General features: G+C 47.8%; 1 protein-coding gene across 1 annotated transcript in view; it reads left to right on the forward strand.

Annotated features, from left to right (window-relative positions):
- The window catches only part of SF3B2 (splicing factor 3b subunit 2), a 329817-nt gene that overhangs the window by 50238 nt on the left and 256036 nt on the right, over positions 1–23543 (forward strand). The window contains exons 4-5 of the mRNA XM_029614631.1: positions 16289–16543; positions 17010–17109. Of these exons, the coding sequence (XP_029470491.1) occupies positions 16289–16543; positions 17010–17109 (355 nt within the window). The remainder of the gene's footprint in view (positions 1–16288; positions 16544–17009; positions 17110–23543) is intronic.

Consider the following 23543-nt stretch of genomic DNA (forward strand, 5'->3'; position numbering starts at 1 on the left):
TTCTTTCCCTCGCGAATGCGGGTCCGCCTAACTCACCAGCGCAGCCGTCGGAGATCCGCTTGGAGAGGGCGCACCGGGCTTTGGGGCCCAGAAGTGACCAGCGCCCTAGAGACATTGTCCTCTGCTTCCATAGCTTCCGCCAGAAAAATCAGGTCTCTGAGGCCGCTCGCAATTTAAAGGAAGTTAAGTGGAATAATCATGCCATTTCCATCTACCAGGATCTGGCCCCAGCAACACTTAAGCGGCGATACGATCTCCGTGAAGTCACTGCTAGTCTACGCTCTTCTTCTATCCGCTACAGATGGACATTTCCTTTTGGATTACAATTCCAAGTGCAGGGCACCACGTATCGGATCAAATCAGTGACGGAAGCGGTGGAGGCCTTCAAGCAAGCACACCTGGATATCACCTTTCAGGCTCCAAAATAGACAGCGCCACCAGCTAAAATGGATACCGCCCCACGGTGGCAGCGCGCTGCCAAGGGCGGTAGGAGACTCCGGCGCCAGATATCTGATACTGTTTCCGCCTCTGTGGATATGGGTTGAGGAGCCCTCCGGAATCCTGATTTAGGCTGTTGCCTGTATTCTGATCTACGCGCCACTGGTGCGGTTCTGGCACTGTTGCTGGGAGAATTTGTGCCTTACGGACAAGCATTTATTAGCTGTTATTTACAGTATTGCTCATAATCACACTATTTATGAATGACTTGCTGGGTTTGCTGCACTCTTTTTGATGGTTGAGTTCATGTTGAGCTTGTGGGGGGGGGGGGGGGGGGTCTGCTAGCATTCTGATGTGTGCACCCCGTTGGAGTGTGTTTCCCACCGAGCCAGGGTGGTACACGATTGGACTAATGGGGAGGTCAGCTGTTTTTTTTCTTTTTCCACTGAGGACATTTCTAGTAATCATTTCTCTTTACAGGCGGGCGAGTGGTTTTCACCTTTATATATCCTGGGTTCTGTCAGAGTACAGAGAGTCTGTTCTATATTGCCCTAGATCATGGCGCATAAAATTGTTTCTCTCAATGTAAAGGGCCTCAACACACCCCGTAAGCGTCTCTTACTGAAGAGGGAACTGCAGAGTCTGGGGGCCACTATTGGCTTTATACAGGAAACTCATGTGCGCAAGCACCATGAAAAACTTCTGATTTTCCCGTCCTATGCTCAGTCTCACTGGGCGGCCAGTACCAAATCGTCCCGCTATGCCGGCGTGGGAGTCCTTGTCTCTAATTCCTTAACTCATGAGGTTCTGGATAAATATCTTGACAACCGCGGCCGATATTTACTTCTCAAATTGAGGGTGGGATCTAGCGTCATTACCCTACTGAATGTCTATTTTCCGAATACTTCCCAAGTCACCTTTCTCCACGCCATAGACCAGTTGCTCTTATCTTATGGCGAGGGCGATCTGGTGTTAGGTGGGGACTTCAATGCTATATATGACCCGTCCGTGGACAGTACTGCTCAGACGGTAGCCCCTCCTGGGATGCGGAAGGAGTGGAGTTCCTTCCTAGAGCGCTGGAGTTTGGTGGATATATGGAGACAACGATTCCCTCGCTCTCGGTCATACACCTTCTACTCCTCTCCGCACGGTACATACTCCCGTATTGACTATTTATTTATATCGTCCCACTTGCAGAATGCTGTCTCAGGGGCTGGTATAGAACCCATTACATGGTCCGATCATGAGCCGGTATGGCTTACTGCACGCCTGGGTGACCGGGATAGAGGGTTTAAACCTTGGCGTCTAAATGACAGCTTGTTAAAGGATAAGGACTTCCTCGCTCGTACTGCTGATCATCTTAGGGAGTATTTTAGCAACAATACCAAGGACGCTTCACGACCTACCACAGTGTGGGATTGTTCTAAGGCTGTGCTTCGGGGGTGGTTTATTGCTAGGGCTGTTCACTGTAATAGGGAGCGGGAGAAAGAACGCTCTCGTCTTCAGTCCGAGATTGCTACACTCACTCAACTGCATATCATTGATGGCTCTAACTCCACCTATAATAAAATACTCAGAGCTAAGGATGTTTTGAGGGCCCTTGAGGATACGGCCATTAGTCACCACTTGCTTATGTTGAAGCAGCAATTTTTTGAAGGGGGTAATAAAGCCGGACGATATTTAGCTCAGAAGCTTAAAGCTGCCAGGGCCCAAACCCTTGTCGCAAAGATTTGCAACACCCAGGGCTCTATTGTCACAACCTCTGCAGAAATTCGTGACTGCTTCACGGAGTTTTATGCTCAGCTCTATTCGGGGGCCCCGGGTATTTTGGAGGACGATATTGCCTCGTACCTGAACTCTGTGTCTCTGTCTACCCTAACTCAAGCCCAACGGGACTCTCTGGACCGGCCTATAGAACCGCATGAAGTGTTAGAGGCAATCAAGGGCTTGAAGCCTGGCAAGGCCCCAGGCCTTGACGGGTTTACGGGCTCGTACTATCGCAATTTGGCTACGGTCCTTGTTGAGCCACTCACTGATATGTTCAATTTCCTACGTACTGAGGGACATATAGCTCAAGATAGTAACACCGCTGGCATCTCGGTTATAGCCAAGCCGGGGCGGGACAGCACACAATGTGGGTCCTATCGACCTATTTCTTTGATCAATATTGATCTGAAATTACTTGCCCGGATTTTAGCTGCTCGACTCAATGGAGTCTTGACTAAACTTGTTCACTCCGATCAGGTCGGATTTGTACCTGGCCGCTTAGCGGCTGATAATGTCAGGCGCATTGTTGACCTTGTTGACTATGTTTCTAACTCTAAAGTTCCTGCTGTTCTTCTCTCCTTGGATGCCGAAAAGGCGTTTGATCTAGTCCACTGGCCCTTTTTATTCCATACCCTTTCTCGAATGGGCTTTGGTAGCAATTTTATTAAGTGGATTGCCAAACTTTATGACCATCCGCAGGCCCGGGTTAAAGTCAATGGAACATATGGGGCCCCTTTTGATATATGCCGGGGTACCAGACAGGGGTGTCCGCTTTCCCCTTTACTTTTTGCGCTGTTTTTAGAGCCTTTTACCACTAGAGTTAGGAGTTCCGCTGCAGTTGCTGGAGTCCGTGCGGGTGAACATCATTTCAAAATTTCGTTATTTGCGGATGACGTGATGTTTACTCTTACTGACCCGTCCCAATCCCTCTCCGGGGTTATGCAGGAACTGGTGCAGTTCACCAAAGTATCTGGACTCAAGGTCAATTATGATAAATCTGAGATTCTTAATCTCACTCTAACCGAGGATGAAGTGAGGCGGTTGCAGGGCCAGTTTCCTTTTAAGTGGGCTAAGGGTGCGATAAAATACTTGGGAGTGCGTATCGGGCATAGGTCCGACCAATTATTTCACCTAAATTATACCCCGCTTGTTAAGACCTTAAAGACAGACTTAGATAAGTGGAGTCGACATACCCATTCGTGGCTGGGGCGAATTGCCATTATTAAAATGAATGTCTTGCCCCGTTTTCTCTACTTTTTCACCACCATCCCTATTTATATCAAGACGGCGGTCCTCAACCTCTGGCAACGCATTATTTTTGGGTTTATTTGGCGCAAGCGCCCACCGCGAGTAGCGCGCGCTACTCTATACTTACCAAAGGACAGGAGCGGGTTAAGTGTTCCCAACCTTAGTTGGTATTACACCGCGGCACAGTTAAGAGCCCTGGTTGCTCTCCATAGAACGCAGGAGGTACCTCAGTGGATTCTCCTGGAACAATCCCTGGTCGGAGATATGCCATTATCCGCGTTACCCTGGCAGCCTCGAAGCACCTGGGCTCCCTTTTTGTATTTTCCTACTGCATTGGGGACTACGGTTCAGGTGTGGGCGCAATGGAAGCATAGATTAGTTGGGACAGCGGATTTTATGCTACTGACACACCTTTTCACCAATTCCTTAATGTCCCGTGTGGCTCACTCGCAGGGGACTTGTGAGTGGCGCAGGGCAGGCCTTATCCGTATAGAACAGGTGCAGGTACAGGGGGCTATATTGTCCAGGGAGGATTTAGGCCGCCTTTATGAGCCCCTTTCCATTGATTTCTTTTTATATGCACAGATATATCATGCCCTTCATCGGCTGCTCCGCTTGGGCACTCTTAAATTGGAGGGCTCTCTTTTTGAATCTTATTGTATGAATGCTCATCATATGCGAGGGGTGATATCTAAAACTTATGCGTTATTAAATGGAAGGCGGCTCAGCCCCTTTCTGCAGCAGAAAGCGTGGGACTCTGACTTTCAACGGTCCCTCTCGGAGGAAGAGTGGGATGATATCTTCACCAATGCGTACAAGTGCTCTATTTCGGCAGGTATCCAGGAAAATTGCTATAAAATGCTGTATCGCTGGCATTATACTCCCGTACGCTTGCACCGTTTCCACTCGGCCTTTTCTGAGTTGTGTTGGCGAGGCTGCGGAGAGACTGGCACTTACTATCACATATGGTGGAGCTGCACTCTCGTAGCCCCGTTTTGGCTAAATGTTGTAGCTTGGGTCTCCGCTGTTCTGGGTGCGGAAATCCAGGCTACCCCCTGGTATACCCTACTATCCTTGTATATTGCAGATCTTAATAATGACAAACAGAGAATTGCCCAACAGGTTTTTATTGCGGCTCGCACAGAAATTGCATTACACTGGAAGCAGAGAGCTGTACCTAGTCTTGCCCAGGTGCAAGCTAGGTTACATAAATACTACCAATTGGCTAGGCTCACAGCTGTGCATCATGACCGCTTGGGGGCTTTTACAAAAATATGGGCTCCCTATCACGACTGGCTTGCGTCCCAAGGATAATCATCGCATTCTTCCCCCATTCACATATAGAGACCAGTGACGACGGATTTTTGTATACTTGTACCCACCTTGGATTTGGTGCTATAGTCCCTGTGCTTGTAGAACCCCAAATTAGTGATCCTAGAATGGTGATTCCTGTTTCATTTGACTGTCGACTTCCCGGTCTTCTAGGGGGAAGGAACCAAGAGCATTCTTACTCTTATGATATGTGTACTCTGATTAGTTGCCTGTATTGCTGACATTCGGCAGAACCGCTTTGCTTATCCTTGTTTTTCGTTTTTCTTTATTTTTTCCCACGTTTGTGGGTCTCTTTTGTTGAAGCCTCAGTGTAACAGTGTGTCTCTTTTTCTTGAATTACCAGCTGACGGGGGGGGGGATAGGTTCTAACACATGTTTCATTTCTGTAACCATTTATGAGGTTGTTCATGTTTTATGCTATCCATTTGCAATGGCGTATCTAGCGTTTGGTTTGTGTTCTGTATCTTGACTTTTTGGATATGTAATTTCTGTACCTCATTTCAATAAAAACCTTCTGAAAGAAAAAAAAAAATCCATCCTGTTACCATCCAGCCATATCCAGAGCTAATCCCTCATTCATCCTGAAACATCCAGCACCTCAGTCTGACCACTGACTGCCCGCCATCCATCACTCACCACAGCTGCATCCTGCAATCATTTCAACTTCATCCATCACCCTCCCCATAATCAACCAGCACCCAGCACTCTGAATGACCTCATCCAGCACTCAACCTAGCTACAGCCAGCACTCATCATATCTTCATCCATAACTCAACCCACCTCACAAACACTCATCCAAGCGACATCACCACATCAATCATCCTTGATCTCATCCAGAACTCATCATTTCTTCAGCCATCCGCTCCCATTCAACACTCATCATCATCTCATCAGCCTACCTTAAAATCATCAAGCACTCATCCTAAGGACAACATCAGTCATTCCCGCTTCTTCCAGTAACTATCTCACCCAACTATCTCCCATCTCACCCAGCCACTCACTCAGAACTCTGACAGCTCTCATTTAAAACTCCAGACACAACAAGAAACTACGCTCTTTTGGATCCCAACCGAATCCAGCTCTACCTCCCCTGACACTGGGCAGACACCTACAAGGACCCTCCTGATGCTGGACAGACACCTGCAAGGACCCTCCCAACATCCCAGAACACCCAATCATCCTCCTGCCTCCTACATACATACTCTTGATCTCTATCACACTCAATCCACGACACATAGTCCAGAGAGACACTTGAGCACTTCAAGACTCAACTAACGACATAAAAATGACTTCAACCCCCACCAAATTTCTTCAGAACAATCTCAAAAACAGACACCTAATCAACATCCCACTCATGAAGCACATCAAAAACCTATTTTATCTCATCTTCTTTCTGATTAACGCTCAATCACTAACAAAAAAATTCATGCTAATATCAGACATAATCCAAGAAAAGAACCCGGACTTCATCGCCATAACAGAAACCTGGTTCAAAAATACTGACCAAGTGCTGACGAACCATCTCACCAACAATAACTATGACCTATTTTCAATCCCACGCAAGTCCCGATGAGGAGGAGGGCTACTCCTCCTCATAAAAAAACATCTCTCTATGAAACTGATCCAGCATAACCTTCCTAAGAAATATGAAATTGCTCTATTTGACTCTGAATTCCTACAGATATGCCTAGTTTATTGCCCACCTAAACTTCTAGACAGCGAAATCTCCCCACTCTTAGAATTTTTAATAACTAACATTAGTATGAAAAAACAGACTATTCTCGGCAACTTCAACCTCCACACCAACGATAACTCCAGATCACAAAATTGTCAAACCCTGCTCGACATGCTCTCCAGCCTAAACCTAACCCAACTAGTGAACAAACCCACCCACAAAGCAGGCCACACCTTGGACCTGATTTTCACCAACCACTTCTTCTCAGACACATCAATATCATCCAAACCTGTCCCTTGGTCTGATCACCACCTATTACAATGCAAGACACTAGTAACAACCAACTGCATCACTAAAAATAATGAACCGCTATCTTTCAATTACAGACCCCCCTTCCAACCCAACTTACTCCAACAAGAACTAGGTAAACAACTAGCGAATCTTGACCTCTCCAATATTAACACAGCCACCCAATCCTGGTTCCACCTGACTGAACAAACCGCAAATAAAATAAACCCCGTGAAATCGAAACTGGTAAAAAATTACCAAGGAAAGAACAACCCATGGTTCAACTCCCACCTTAGATCAATGAAATCCAACCTTAGGAAATTAGAAAAAGAATGGCGAAAATCCAATTGCCCAGGATCCCTTCAAAGATACCACACACAACTCGCCACCTATAAAAAGATGATCCTGAACACCAAACGCGACTACTACAGTCAAAAGATAAAAAACTCAACAAACAACTCCAACTCCCTCTTCAACATTGTAAGAGACCTCATAGATGAGAATAACACCCCCAAATCTGATTCAAACAATTTAAGCCAAGACCTTGCCATTTTCTTTAAAAATAACATAAACAAAATCACTGGCACCTTCAACAATTCCGCAAACACAGTAGAACTTCGAGACACAACAAAGATAACACCTTGGTTGAATTTCGATCTTATCACAAATATTGAAGCTGAAAAAATGCTAAGGAAGATCCCAGCTCGTCATGATCTTGATATCATCCCAACCCGCGAATTAAAGGAAATGGCTCATATAATTGCCCCCACCATCGCAGCAATTATTAACAAATCATTTGAAGAAGGTGAACTACCTACTAAACTAAAAATTGCAACAATCACTCCAATTCTAAAAACAAGAACCTAGACCCAGTCGATCTGAATAATTACCGTCCTATCTCGAACCTTCCCCTTCTTGGAAAAATGATAGAGAAAGCTGCACTGACACAGCTGAATGAACACCTGGAAAGCAACAAAATACTACACCCTTCTCAGCATGGTTTCAGAAAAAATCGCAGTACTGAAACCCTGCTACTAAATTTATCAAACAAAATAATAAGAGGATTTGACAATAAACTTAGCCACCTACTAATTCTACTAGATCTCTCCGCGGCTTTTGACACCGTAGACCACAAAAGCCTGATATCCAGACTTGCAAACATAGGTCTGTCAGGAAAAACTCTCGACTGGTTCACCTCATACCTAAAAGACAGGTTCTTCAAAGTAACCTTTAACAACAGCTCCTCTGATCCCCTCCCCCTTGAAACTGGGGTTCCTCAAGGGTCCGCCCTCTCGGCCATCCTCTTTAATATCTATCTACTCCCACTCTGCCAACTTATCTCAAGTCTAGGCGTTACATACTATATATACGCCAACGACATTCAACTTCTCATTCCAATAACCTCAACAATGGAAGACGCACTGAGTCTAACATCCAACCACCTCATCGCAATCAGAAACATGCTGAACCACCTAAAACTATGCCTCAACATGACCAAAACTGAGTGCATCCTCATTGAAAGAAACACTGGCCAAATTACCCCACTGCCGCCCTTACTCATCGACAACACTAACATCCAACTGAAGAACAATACTAAAGACCTCGGTATCTGGATCGACAACGAACTAAACCACAAAAAGAACATCGCAACAAAAACTAAAGAAGGATTTTACAAATTACAGATACTGAAACATCTAAAACCGCTCCTACACCAACAAAAATTCAGAACCGTCCTGCAATCACTTATTTTCAACAGTATCGATTACTGTAACTCGCTCCTGATTGGTCTTCCCAAATCAGCCTTAAAATCTCTTCAACTCTTGCAGAATGCTGCAGCCAGAGTCCTAACCGGCAAGAAAAAAAACGGACCACATCTTCCCGGTTCTGAGAAGTCTACACTGGCTTCCAGTCGAACAAAGAATCAAGTTCAAGACTTTAACTATCCTACACAATGCCATTTATAGAACAGAAAACAACGCTCTTGATAACATGATCCAGATACACAAACCACAACGAACAACAAGAACAACCAGCAAACTACACCTAGCAATACCCCCTCTCCCTTCAGCTAAGCTCTCCAACACTAGGAACAGAGCCTTCTCCATTGCAGGACCGAAAGCATAGAATTCCCTACCAGACTACCTAAATACAATCAGTGACTCCAAATCATTCAAAAAGGAGCTCAAGACCTGGCTTTTCAGACAATCATTCACAGCTGGTGTTGGCTAAGCTGACCGCCTACACACCGCGACCCGAGGTCGCATGCAAGTTTATTCGCAACTCGTGCTCCCGTACTCGCTGAATCCATGTCTGTACACCGTTTCACACAAGTAGTCCCTGTTTGTACAATACCTGTTATCAATAGATGTTTTGATAATATATTCCCTTTTCAATTTGACTGTACATAGAAGAATGTTGTGCGCTAATGTTCTCAGTTATATTGTTTCACCTGTAATAAGTTGTTTAAAATGTAAACCGGAGTGAAGGCAGCTTGCAATACCTCATTATATAAACTTCCCTAAATAAATAAATAAATTTAAACTAATAACTGGAAGGGGGACAATGAGTAAATCTACAGCTCTAATACTAAATTTTCAAAAGGGAAACTTTGATAAAATGAGGAAAATAGTTAGAAAAAAACTGAAATGTGCAGCTGCAAAGGTTAAGTGTTCAACAGGCATGGACATTGCTTGAAAATACAATCCTAGACAGGCAGTCCAGATGTATTCCACGCATTAAGAAAGGTGGCAGGAAGACAAAACTATTACCGGCATGGTTAAAAGGTGAGATGAAAGAGGCTATTTTAGCCAAAACAAATCCTTCAAAAATTGGAAGAAGGATCCATCTGAAGAAAATAGGATAAAACATAAGCATTGTCAAATTAAGTGTAAAACATTTATAAGACCGGCAAAGAGAGAATTTGAAATTAAGTTAGCCATAGAAGCAAAAACTCATAATTATGGTTAAACGATTTTATTAGGTTTATGTCATAGAAATACAACACTGAGGAGGGGTTGACTCTGGTCCCTCCTCAGATTATCAATACATTGATTCAACAACCCAAAAGAAAAACTTCCCCCTCCCCCCCCCCCCCCCCCCCAGCCCCACACAGAGTTTTATAATTCCCCCCAAAGAAGCGTCAACTTAGATAAGCTAATCATTAACTACAAGGCTACGTGCCCGATGTGTTAGAGACTGTAGGTAATTTTGCCACACCTTCAAAAAACGCTGTCTACTGCGAGGCGACTTCTGGGAGGCCAAGGCTTCCATAGTCATCAATTCGTGAAAAAGATTCCTCCAGGCCCAAAATGATGGATTGTCAGGAGACCTCCAGACTGAAAGAATCACTCTCTTCCCCACCAGACTTGCTTTATGCAGGAGCATGCGTGAACCAGGATCGCGGATGCGAATCGGCGATATACACCCAAACAACAACCACAAAGGGGTAATGGGGATTACAACATCCAGCAATTCTGCCACATAGCCGGCTACTTTGCGCCAAAAGCGTTGTATAACCGGACACGTCCAAAAAACATGGGATAAAGTCCCCCGATGACTCCCGCAACGGGGGCAGTCAGAAGAGGACGCTATAGTTTGTTGAAAAGCAGCCTGTGGTGACACATAAGCCCTACTTAAAAATCTATATTGCAGCTCTCTATAATACATGTTGTTTGAGATCCTGGTTATACGTCGAAAGCAAGTCTGTAAAATAGCCTGGGTAAGAACAAAGTCCCCGTCCTTATTCCAACGAGTTTCCAATGTTATGCATACATTCATTTCCGTGCTTTTTTGTAATTTTTTATAGTACTGAGAGAGAGACGGGGCCCGTGCTTTCGCAAAACCAAATATATCATCTAAAGCATGGCACACTGAGGGATCCCTGTAAGTGGCAGGAATTGCTCGTAAATAGTGTGTGATTTGAATGAATGGAAAAGCATGTGTGATGCCAAATCCGTAATTAGCTTGGAAATCCTTAAAATAAATGATATCCCCTGTAGTTGTCCACAAGTGTCCCAAGTGTGTAAGACCTCTATCTTCCCATCTCCTAAAAGGTGAAGAGTGAGTACCTGGAGTGAAATCTAGATTCCCCACTATTGGGAGGAAATAGCACACCGAGCAGGTAATCTTAATTACTTCATCAATCGTCGCCAAGTCTGTCTCAGTGGGCGTATCAAAACTGTCTTTGTCAGAAATGACGGAAGGGGTGCTGCCAAAGATTGAATAACATAGGCTGGCGCTACTGGAAATGTCAAAGCGGCATCTGCATAGAACGGGGCATGGACAGAGGTAGCCATGATCCAATCTCGGACCAACCTTAAATTACAAGCCATATTATAGACAACTAAGTCTGGGACTCCCAATCCTCCCTTGCCCCACCGCAACCTCAACCAGGTTAATGGGATACGCGCTTTCCCCCCTCTCCAGAGAAACTTCCGAATTGCGCTATCTAACCGCCGAATATCTGTATTCTTTAACACCAACGGGAGATTTTGGAGAAGATAAAGCCAGCGGGTTAGAATAGTCATTTTAAACAGATTTACCCGGCCCACCAAGGAAAGAGGCAATCTACTCCAGGTCGCCAACCTATCTATGGTAGTCCGTAGCTTCTGGGGTATATTAGCCTGATATACACATTCAGGATCATCGGGCAATGTAACTCCCAAATAGGATATAGAATCTCCAGCCCATTGCAAGGGGAAAGATCCAGGCCAAGTAGCTATAAGAGTGTGCGGGTAAGCTAAAACCAAGGATTTAGACTCATTCAGATGAAGGCCCGAAAACCGACCAAATTCCTCTATTATAGTCAATAAAGGAGGTAGGGAGTTCAAGGGATCAGTAATAAAAACCAGCAGATCGTCGGCAAAGGCCACTCCTTTAAATATGCGAGACCCAAACTGCATCCCTCTTATGATACGATTCTGATGAATAGCTAATAAGAGTGGTTCCAATTGTAAAATAAATAATAATGGGGATAGTGAGCAACCCTGCCTAGTACCTCTTGTCACCATAAAGGGCTGCAACTGTGCTCCATTCGCCCATATAATCGCACGTGGATCCCTATATAATAACCTCACCGCTTGAAGAAAAAAACCATCGAACCCCATTTTCCCCAATATAAAAAATAAATATCGCCACTCTACTCTATCAAACGCTTTTTCTGCGTCAAAACTGATAACTAAATGAGGTTGATCCAGCTGCCGACAGATAGTCTGAGCAATCAATACTCGACGGATATTCGCCAGAGCATACCTTTGTCAAACAAACCCTACTTGATCACCCACTAGGGTTGGTAAGATAGTAGCCAAACGCTCCGCCAAGATTTTGGCCAATATTTTATGGTCTACATTTAGCAATGATATCGGACGATACGATTCCGGCCACAAAGGGTCCTTCCCCGCTTTAGGTATTAAAGTAATTACTGCTAAATTTTCGTTCGGGGGAAAGGAACCACCCTTAATCAGTTCAGTGTAGTTCGCTGTCAAGGGCTTTGCTACTTGATCTACTACTGTTTTAAAAAATTCCGCCGTGTAACTATCCGGGCCTGGTGCCTTGAATTTAGGCAAACCCTGTATCACCTTAACCACCTCCTCTGCTTCTATGGGTTGATTAAGTATCTCCCGTTTGGGCCAATGTCAAAGAAGGAAGGGGCAGTTTGGAGTAATACGCAGCACTAGCCTCATCTGACCCTCCACCAGATGTGTATAATGCCGAATAAAATTCCCGAAACCTATAGCCTATATCACTTTACCCTACTGCAAACCTTCCAAGCTGAAACCCCTCTAGAATAAAACCCCCAATAAAACCCCCAGCCTAACCCCCCGTTCCCATTTATCCCACAAGTTCCCTGCAATGTTAACAACCAATGGCAACCATATAGAGAAAAACAAAAAACCAGCATTACTTAACCAGGCCCCACTAATAAGGCCGTAAAAAAACACAAACAACTATAGGTCTCTCATATTGTCTCCAGACACGCTCTGAAAGGCTATCTCCTCAGAGGTCTGCGGCACCCGCCCCCCGCTGCAGGAACTCTCAAATGCAGTCATAGGAGTTAATATTTCAGGGTTTATATACAGGTATGTCCCTTCTGGAATCCAGTTCTCAGTTAAAAAAAAAAAAAAACCAAAACAAAAACCCCCACTCCACAGCCAAGGAAGATGCAAATTCTTGGGAAAACATGCATGGAAGTGAAACACAAATGGCACGCTCTTGGTTTAAGTCTCAGTCCACTGGGCTATGCCGTGCCTGCCAACCGAACTGGATCAATCCTAAAAACAAAAAAAAAACTGCAAATATTCCCACTTTCTCTTGGATCTGTTCCAAAAAAAAATTACTCCTCCGAAGCGTTAAAGGATATCATCAAAAGTTCAATGAGCCTGCTCTTATATATCCAGAGTCCAGATATTATGCTGCAAAAGGAATTCCCCACCCCCGTACCAATATTAGTGTGAGTTCAGAAAAAAAGTTGTTAGAAATAATAAAAAAAAAAAAAAAAAACAACCCAGCTAATGCTTATAATTGAGAACTCCATGAGCAGAAGGCATTGTTCTGTGGAGACCATCCAGGTATCATGGATTCGCTGGCCAGAACCCCCCTCTTTCCTCATGCCTGACCCACACAGTGATCCAGGCCAGACCGCCGAGGGAGCTTAAAAGCATAAAAGAATGAGAGAGAGAGAAAAATCATGGGTAAAGCGAGTCCACAAAGTTCCGTGCTGTCTCCACCGTGTCAAAGGTATGGACCTGGTCTTGATGCCAGATCCTCAAGCGAGCTGGGAACAAGAATGCAAACTTAATACCACGATTATGCAGGTTAGAGCACATGGGTGAGAAAAACCCTGCCTGGCTTCCGATACTGAAGCTGAGAAATCCTGAAATATTCTGATGGGATGAGATTGGTATTGCAGCTCCCGCTTTGATCTTGATGCCCGCCAGAGCTCTGCCTTATGAGCGGAATTTAATATTTTTGCAATGACTAATCTGGGGCGTCCTGACGACGACGCACGTGCCCCTAGTCTGTGTGCCCGCTCCACTACCAGCTTACCCTGCAGATGAGGCAGTGCAAGCACTTCTGGGAGCCAGGTCTCCAGGAGGGAACACAGAGAGTGCTCTTCTACCGCTTCTGGAAACCCCAGGAATCTTAAGTTATCGCGGCGCGCTCTATTTTCCCAGCTCTTCGACTTTCATCTGCAAGGCCTGAATATTTTTGTCTCCAGCCGCCATTTTACTTTGTGCCACCTCCACAGCATCCTCCAGCCCCGATATCCTGGCTTCTGCTGTTTCTAAGCGGGGGCGGGGGGGGGCAGCCTGCCAACGAGTCCCTCACCTCCCCCAGCTGAGCAGTGATTAGGGACAACTTCTCCTCCAGTGCCTCTCGGACTGCGACTTTAATCTCGGCAATCGTGAGTGGGGCGAGGGGGGAGGGAGACTCGCCCTCCGTTGCGGCTGCCATTTTGTTTTCGGGAGCGGACACTTTTTCTTTCTCTTTTTTCGTGCATTTTGAGGGCAAAAGGGTCCACGATTTCCCCTGATTCTGCACCCCCGACGTGTACTCTATCCCCTGCTGCTGTTAAAATCGCTGGGCTCAAATGCTCCGCGGCCCGATGCAACGTGATTGGTGGGGCGAGGCTGGAGCCAGAAGAAAACACGTCCTTCCGGCTACCACATCACTTGACCTCCCTCAAAAACTCATAATTAAAACTTTTTAAAATTATATCCGAAGCAAGAAACTTGTGAGGGAGTCAGTTGGGACTGTTAGATGACTGGGTTAAAGGGGCTTTTAGGGAAGATGAGGCCATTGCAGAAAGACTAAATGAATTCTTTGCTTCCGTGTTTACTAATGAGGATGTTGGGGAGATACCACTTCCAGAGATGGTTTTCAAGGGTAATGAGTCAGATTTTCAGAAGGCGTTTGACAAAGTCCCTCATGAGAGGCTTCTACGAAAACTAAAAAGTCATGGGATAGGAGGCGATATCCTTTCGTGGATTACAAACTAGTTAAAAGACAGGAAACAGGATTAAATGGTCAATTTTCTCAGTGGAAAAGGGTAAACAGCGGAATGCCTGAAGGATCTGTACTTGGACCAGTGCTTTTCAATATATATATATATATATATATATATAAATGATCTGGAAAGAAATACGACGAGTGAGATTATCAAACTTCAGAGTAGTTAAATCTCAATAGGATTGTGATACATTACAGGAGGATCTTGCAAGACTGGAAGATTGGGCATCAGAATGGCAGATGAAATTTAATGTGGACAAGTGCAAGGTGTTGCATATAGGGAAAAATAACCCTTGCTGTAGTTACACAATGTTAGGTTCCATATTAGGAGCTACCACCCAGGAAAAAGATCTAGGCATCATAGTGGATAATACTATGAAAACGTCGGCTCAGTGTGCTGCAGCAGTCAAAAAAAAGCAAACAATGTTAGGAATTATTAGAAAGGGAATGGTTAATAAAACAGAAAATGTCATAATGCCTCTGTATCTCTCAGTGGTGACACGCACCTTGAATACTGTGCACAATTCTGGTCGCCGCATCTCAAAAAAGATATAGTTGCGATGGAGAAGGTACAGAGAAGGGCAACCAAAATGATAGAGGGGTTGGAACAGCTCCCCTATGAGGAAAGGCTGAAGAGGTTAGGGCTGTTCAGCTTGGAGAAGAGACGGCTGAGGGGGGATATGATAGAGGTCTTTAAGCTCATGAGTCTTGAACGAGTAGATGTGAATCGGTTATTTACACTTTCGGATAATAGAAGGACTAGGGGGCATTCCATGAAGTTAGCAAGTAGCACATTTAAGACTAATCAGAGAAAATTCTTTTTCATTCAACGCACAATTAAACTCTGGAATTTGTTGCCAGAGGATGTGGTTAGTGTAGCTGGGTTCAAAAAAGGTTTGGATAAGTTTTTGGAGGAGTTGTCCATTAACTGCTATTAATCAAGTTTACTTAGGGAATAGCCACTGCTATTAATTGCATCAGTAGCATGGGATCTTCTTAGTGTTTGGGATATTGCCAGGTTCTTGTGGCCTGGTTTGGCCTCTGTTGGAAACAGGATGCTGGGCTTGATGGACCTTGGTCTGACCCAGCATGGCAATTTCTTATGTTCTTCATTTCATTTCATTTATTAAAATTTATTGATCGCCTACCACAGGTCTTAATGAATGCACATAGTTTTTCCAGTGAAAATTATGTACATATCTTTGAAAATTCAAAAATATTTGCATAAATACAAAGCTCACCTTCCACCCCGCCTCAGGCAGTGCCTTTGCTCACTTTGGTTATTTTTATATACATATAGAGTAGGCAATTTTTAAAAAGCCTATTCCTGCAGGTTATGCACTGTTTTTACCCTTGGAAATGTCTCCTAAAATTGCCCCTGTATTTAGGAATCCCGTCCTGCTCTTTTCAGCTGGGCAGACTGAAGGTGGAAGAGCAGATCTTATGGTTGGTTTTTTCTCTGATACCTGTTCTGTAAAATGTTGGTACAACCTCACACTCATTCCCCCATTGACCCATCACCTATTTTTGCAGATACCTGGAATGCCTTTGCCTCCACCTTCTCTAGGAATGCTGCCTCTGCAGCCTCCTCCACCACCACCTCCTCCCCCTCCCCCTGGATTGGGCCCAAGCTTCCCTTTGGGAGTAGGTCCCCCTCCTCCTCCAGGTCTTGGTCCACCACTGCGCCTACCCTCTGTGGAAGCTACTGCCCTTTCAGAAGAGGATAGAATGAAGCTGGCCCAGCAGCAGGCCGCCATGCTACTTCAACAGGACGAAAGGGTTAAACAGGTAAGGGGACTGTATGTCACAGGCAACTAGTGACCAGAGGGCAACACAAACACTGCACAGCTGAACCTTGGTGGAAAGATGCCCAAAATGGGGGGGGGGTAATGAGTGAGAAATCTGCTGTGAGAAGTGGTGCAACCAGATGAGTGCAAGAGATGAAGCAGTAGCTAACATTATCTGCATCCAGGGCAGACAGATCATACTGGGGACGAATAAGCATGATCCTGTGGATCAAAAGTGCTGGGACATTATCTGACTCTGGGGACAAATCACTTAATCTTCTTGTCTCTGGATTTGAAGTTCTGGCTTTTGACTTCATCTCACCCTTTAACCGGACCTGCCTTGTGATTATTACTGTTTCTAATTGTGCTTTGATTTAAAAGTGCTTTGAGTCTGTAAGAAGATCATTACACAGGTTATTTCTCATCTGTTCCTCTGGTCCCCCTCCCCTCTGATTTTACCTTTCTAGGCAACAGTGGTGCAAGAGCGCAAGCAGGACTTGGTTATCATGGCCGTTCCTGTGACCAGGCCCCAGGACAGCATCCCACGGCCACAGATTCCACCAGCAGGTATGTTCTCAGGAGCTCTTGCTTCTGGTAATGTAGCCTGTGCTGCGGATCTGCCTGTTCTAGCTGGGTGGGGCTGGGATTGATTCTTGCTCTCTGAATAGTGGAGAAGGTTGCTTATATAGCTCACATGCTCAGGTTAAGTGCTTAAGTATCTGCTATGAATATAAAGTGCTAAGTGGTGATTAGAATTTTTTTTTATTGTGTATAGTAATTAAACACTCATAGTCTTTAAGGATTTAGAACACATCACTTGGGGGACATCATGCACAGGGACCTGGGTATGATTCCTGGCTCCCAACCCTGGGGGAAGGGAGTGGTAGTCATTCCGTGTACGTACCCAGATCAGTCTAGGACAGCTGGCTTTTGCCTCCCCTCCAGCAGATGGAGACAGAAAAAGACTTCGCGGACTCTGTCCTATACCCCTGAGGTGCCACCTAGTGTCTGTCAGTATTTTTCTATCTCCAGCAGATGGTGGAGGTGCAAAGCCTAGTGTCTGGTGTTAGGTTTAAATTTCTCTGATTTTGGTTTCCCTGTACGTACCCGGATCAGTCCAGACACCTGGGTTGTGACTCCGCACCAGCAGATGGAGACAGAGCAAAACTTGACGGGCTCCCTACATATAGTAAGGTGCCACCCACAGCCCCTCAGTCTTTCTCTGTCTCCAGCAGATGGGGCAGGTCCACCCACAGTCTCTGGGATCCCTGGGGTTTAGTTAGTCAGAGATAGTAAAAAAATAAATAAATAAATAAACAAGAGGGGTTTTTTCTTGGTATCTGTAGAGGTTTAAAGCTTACTCTAATTGAAAAAAAAAAAGAAAAAGATAATAAAGTCGTCTCCCGTCGGTGGAGCCTCCCAGGGGGTTTGGCAGGTCCTGAGGGGACCATCCCCTCCTGGTTGAGGCCGCTGCTGAGGGTCGAGGACCCGGCTGTGCCTGGCAGCAGCGTCGGGGGTGACACCGGGAAGCCCGGTTCACTCTCCCCCACTGGAGCGGAAGTTTTCAGCACCTGGGCCAGTGGCTAAGTATAAAAAAAAAAAAAAAAAAGTTTGCGACTTTGTTTACCCGCGCCGTCTCTCTCTCTCTTTCCTCGGCCAGGGCGCTTCGTAGGGGGGAGGATTTTTTAGTAGTCGGTCTGAGTCGGCGAATTTTCTTCCAGCTCCGGTCCGGGATGCCTAAAGGGGCAGCTTGCCGCGTGCGCGGGTCTCCCGCGAAGGCATGTGCACCAATTGTGTTACCGGGGGCGAAGGTTCGTCGGAGGGCGGTTGGGGGGCTCCCGGGGGTCCCGTTCGCCGCCGCACGCCGTGCCTTCGGAAGTCGGGGGGGCTGATCCGTTCCCGCTTAGCGCGGGAACGGCGGCCATTTTGCATTCAGTCCGGGAGGCCACGAGGAAAGCCATGGAAAATGGCGGCCAGCCACCTCCGCTTTCTTCTCAGCTTCGGGCCTCGGGGGGGGGGGAGAGCCCCCAGGGGGCCTGGAATCTGGAAATTTCGTTTCGGGGGAGGGCTCCTCGGACTCAGAGGAGTCCTTCTCCGAGGATTTTGCATTATTACTTAAAAAGTTGGCGAAATATAAGAGGTCAAAGCACAAGCCCGGGAAGGTCCCAGGGGGCAGGGAGGGACGCTCTTACCCCCAGAAGAGGTCGGCCCGGCATAGGGAACTGTCGGGCCCACCCAGGGAAAAGAGGCCGACGTGAGGAGTCCCTCGGGACTCGGAAACAGATTCTACCTCCTCCTCGGAGGGGTCGGCCTCGGGGGCCACAGGAGGGCCTGAGGGGCCCGATGACCAGGGTCCAGCCCAGCCGGGGCCAGGCAAGGGAGCGCTGGCAGCGGATGGGGATGATCCCAAGGTCGTGCGGCTCTTCAGAAGAGAGGAGCTATCTCCCCTTATCCCGGTGATCCTCGAGGAGCTCGGGGTGGAGGTGCTGCCGGTGGAAGCCCGTTAGGGTGCTAATATGGATCCGGTGCTCTTAGGCCTGGCTGGGCCCCCGGTGGCTTTCCCGTTTCATTTTTTGGCCTCCGATATCCTTTTTTGAGAATGGGATACCCCGGAATTGGGTCTGAAGGTGAGTAAGGCCATGGACAAGCTTTATCCTCTGCCTGAGGATGTCTTGGAATTACTGCGTCTTCTGCGAGTGGACGCCGCGGTGTTGGCAGTAACGAAGAGGTCTACCATTCCCGTCACAGGCGCCACAGCGCTCGGAGATATCCAAGGTCGGAAGCTGGAGGTACAACTCAAAAAGGTTTTTGAAGTGTCCGCCCTGGGAGTCAGGGCGGCCATTTGTAGTAATTTTGCGCTGCGGGCTGGGCTCCGCTGGGCCCAAAATTTACAGGCGAATGCAGGCCTCTCAGATGGGGAGGCATCGCAGGCTGATCACTTGGAAGCGGTGATAGCTTACAGCGCAGATGCTATGCACGATTTGCTGAGGACTTCGGCCAGGGCTATGGTGTCGGCGGTCTCAGCTCGCCGTCTCCTCTGGCTCCGTAACTGGGCTGCGGATGGTACGTCTAAGGCTCACTTGGGCTGCTTGCCTTTTAAGGGGAAGCTACTATTTGGAAAACGGCTGGACGATCTGATGCAGTTCCTGAGCGAGAACAAGGCTTTTAAGTTGCCGGAGGACAGGCTCAGACCTAGATCAACTTTCTCATCTAGAAACCGTTTTCGGGCTAACCGGCGCCAGAGGCCGCAAAGATTGGCTGGGGCGGGACAGTCCTACCGGTCGGGCTCTGCCAGATCCTCCTCATGGTCTCAGTCCTTTCGAGGGAAGAAGTTCAACAGAACAGGTGGGCCTTCGTCGGGATCGGGGTCCAAGTCGGCCCAATGAAACGAGAAGGGTTCATTCCTCGCTGCAGCCTCAAGAAGCCGTACCAAGCGTGGGGGCGAGGCTCGCGTTGTTTTACGAGGAATGGACCAAGATAACTTCAGACCAGTGGGTCCTCGGTGTGATAAGACGCGGTTACGCGTTAGATTTTGCACGTCTGCCGGTGAACAAGTTTCTCGTATCTCCCTGCAAGGCTATCGACAAGCGCGCAGCCGAAAGGGCGACCCTCCGGCGCTTGGAAGATCTGGGCGCCATTACTCCCGTTCCATCGAGACAGCGTGGCATGGGAAGGTACTCCATTTACTTCGTGGTCCCAAAGAAAGACGGCGCGTTCCGTCCAATTCTCGACTTAAAAGGGGTCAACAGGTGCCTTCACGTTCCAAGTTTCAAGATGGAGACTATCCGCTCGGTGGTGGCCTCGGTTCGTCCGGGCGAGTTCCTTGCGTCGCTGGATCTTACGGAGGCGTATCTACACATCAGGATTCAGCCGGCCTATCACAGATATTTGAGGTTTTGCATCCTAGGCAGACACTATCAATTCAGGGCTCTTCCCTTCGGCCTCGCCACGGCTCCACGCACCTTTATCAAGGTTATGGTGGTGGCTGCCCAGCTCCGGAGGGAAGGGCTCCTGGGTACACCCTTACCTAGACGATTGGCTCATTCGGGCCAAATCTGAGTTCGAGTGCTGGCAGGCGATTGCCAGGGTCCTGCAGCTCTTGCGATCTCTCGGCTGGGTGGACAACCTAGCCAAGAGTCATCTACAGCCTACGCAGAGATTAGAATACCTGGGGGCCCTGTTCGACACCGAAAGGGCCAGGGTGTCTCTGACTCAGGAGAGAGTGGTCAAGCTACAGAGTCAGGTGAGACGATTGTTGTCCATGAGGTACCCGCTGGTATGCGATTACCTGATGGTTTTGGGCTCCATGGCATCGACGCTCGCCTTGGTCCCCTGGGCTTTTGCTCATCTGCGACCGTTACAATCAGCGTTACTTTCCCGCTGGAAGCCGGCATTGGAGGAGTTTCATCGTCCGCTGCCCCTCACAGTCCATGCCAGGGCCAGCCTGCAGTGGTGGCTCTTCACCGACCATCTGACGTGCGGAGTTTCTCTGCTCATGCCCAGTTGGACGGTGGTTACGACGGACGCCAGTCTCTCTGGTTGGGGAGCGGTCTGTGGGGGACGCTCGGTGCAAGGTCAGTGGTCGATCCAGCAGTCGCTGTGGTCCATCAACCGATTAGAGACCAGGGCGGTGGCGTTAGCGTTGCGAGCCTTTCTCCCGTGGATACGGGGCCGGGCGGTCCGGGTTCTGTCGGACAACGTGACCACGGTGGCATATATCAATCACCAGGGCGGAACAAGGAGCCAGCAGGTGGCGGAGGAGGCGAGCCAGTTGATGTGCTGGGCGGAGCAACACCTCAGCAGCATCGCTGCGTCTCTCATCGCTGGAGTAGACAACGTCCAAGCAGACTTCCTAAGCCGACATCGGCTGGATCCAGGAGAATGGGAGCTACCGGACGTAGCGTATCGCCTCATCTGTGCCAGGTGGGGACAGCCACGCCTGGATCTGATGGCCACCGCTCAAAATTCGAAGGCGCCGCGGTTCTTCAGTCGGCGGAGGGAGCGGGGAGCAGAAGGGGTCGATGCACTAGTGCTTCCCTGGCCCACGGACGTGTTGCTATACGTATTCCCTCCGTGGCCACTGATAGGCAAGGTTCTGCGGCGAATCGAGATACATCCGGCGGAGGTGATCTTGGTCGCCCCGGAGTGGCCAAGGCGCCCGTGGTTCGCGGACCTCATTCAGTTGGCGGCGGAGCCTCCGCTTCGGGTTCGCGGAGACGCGATCATCCTTCATCAAGGACCCGTCTGTTTGGAGGATGCGGATCACTTTTGTCTCGCGGCTTGGCTTTTGAAAGGGTGCGCTTGAAGACTAAGGGGTACTCCGAGGCGGTGATCACGACTTTGTTGAGAGCTAGAAAGCAGTCTACGTCCTTAACCTATATGCGGGTTTGGACAGTTTTCGAGGACTGGTGTAGTTCTCACGAAGTAAACCCTATCCGGCCAGCTGTGCCTGAGGTCCTCGCTTTCCTCCAAGAGGGTCTCTCGAAGGTGCTGTCCTGGAGTACCCTAAGAGTCCAGATAGCTGCCCTTGGTTGTCTCAGGGGTAAGGTCCACGGAGTGTCCTTGGCCTGCCATCCGGATGTGACGCGCTTTCTTCGTGGGGCTAAACATTTACGCCCACCGGTAGTTAATCCTTGTCCATCCTGGAATTTAAACTGTGTGCTGTCAGCTCTTTGTGGGGCGCCGTTTGAACCGATCAAACGGGCGACCCTGAAGGATCTTACTTTGAAGACGGTGTTTCTGGTCTCAATTACGTCCGCTCGTCGGGTCTCGGAACTACAGGCTCTGTCTTGTAGGGAGCCATTTTTGCGATTTTCGGATACCGGAGTTTCTCTGCGAACTGTTCCGTCTTTTTTGCCGAAAGTGGTATCCTCTTTTCACTTAAATCAGTCTGTGGACCTCCCAGGTTTTTCGACCATGGATCAGATGGACAAGGGGTCGAAAGAGTTAAGGAAACTCGATGTCCGCAGAATTCTGATCCGTTATCTGGAGGTTACGAATCCTTTCCGGGTTTCCGACCACCTGTTTGTTCTCTGCTCAGGGTCCCGCAGGGGGTCTGCAGCTTCGCGTGCCACGATTGCGCGTTGGCTCAAGGAGGCGATTGGTTCGGCGTATCTTCTGCAGGGCAAGTCGGCGCCTAAGGGGCTTCGAGCTCATTCGACGCGGGCTCAAGCCACGTCCTGGGCTGAGGCTTCTCAGGTGTCCACTCAGGAGATCTGTAGAGCAGCGACATGGAAGTCGTTGCATACTTTTACTAGGCATTACAGGCTTGATGTCCAGGCAGCTGAGTCTCAAGGGTTTGGGGCGAGTGTTCTCCAAGCGGGACTCTCTGCTTCCCACCCTCGGTAAATAGCTCTGGTACATCCCAGGTGTCTGGACTGATCTGGGTACGTACAGGGAAAGGAAAATTAGTTATTACCTGATAATTTTCGTTCCTGTAGTACCACGGATCAGTCCAGGCTCCCGCCTGTCTGTTATGTTTTTAGCGATGAATTGAGGGAGAGTCCGCTCGGTTGGATTAGGTCCTCGTTTATTCCTGTTGCGAATACTACATTATTCTAATTTGGTACAAGGCCGTTCGCTTCTGGTTCTGACAGTTCGGTTCCAGCCAGGGGTGATGTTGTGAATCGGCCTACGTTATAGAGTTCATAGTTAGTTAGTCTGGCTTTGGTTGCTTTGATATTCCGTTCGGCTGAGGGGCTGTGGGTGGCACCTTACTATATGTAGGGAGCCCGTCAAGTTTTGCTCTGTCTCCATCTGCTGGTGCGGTGTCACAACCCAGGTGCCTGGACTGATCCGTGGTACTACAGGAACGAAAATTATCAGGTAATAACTAATTTTCCTTTGGTTGGCACAGGTTTGGTTGGCACATTTTTCAGAGGAAGGTTTAGGTTACGGTCCCTTTATCTTTAAATTAGTTTAAAAAAAAAAAAAAAATTCACAGAGATTGTGGCAGTTAGCCTCCCAGGGGGTCAAATACCTGGTGGGACCATCCCCCCTGG

Source organism: Rhinatrema bivittatum, chromosome 8, assembly GCF_901001135.1.
Source record: "Rhinatrema bivittatum chromosome 8, aRhiBiv1.1, whole genome shotgun sequence".
Classification (NCBI taxonomy): domain Eukaryota; kingdom Metazoa; phylum Chordata; class Amphibia; order Gymnophiona; family Rhinatrematidae; genus Rhinatrema; species Rhinatrema bivittatum.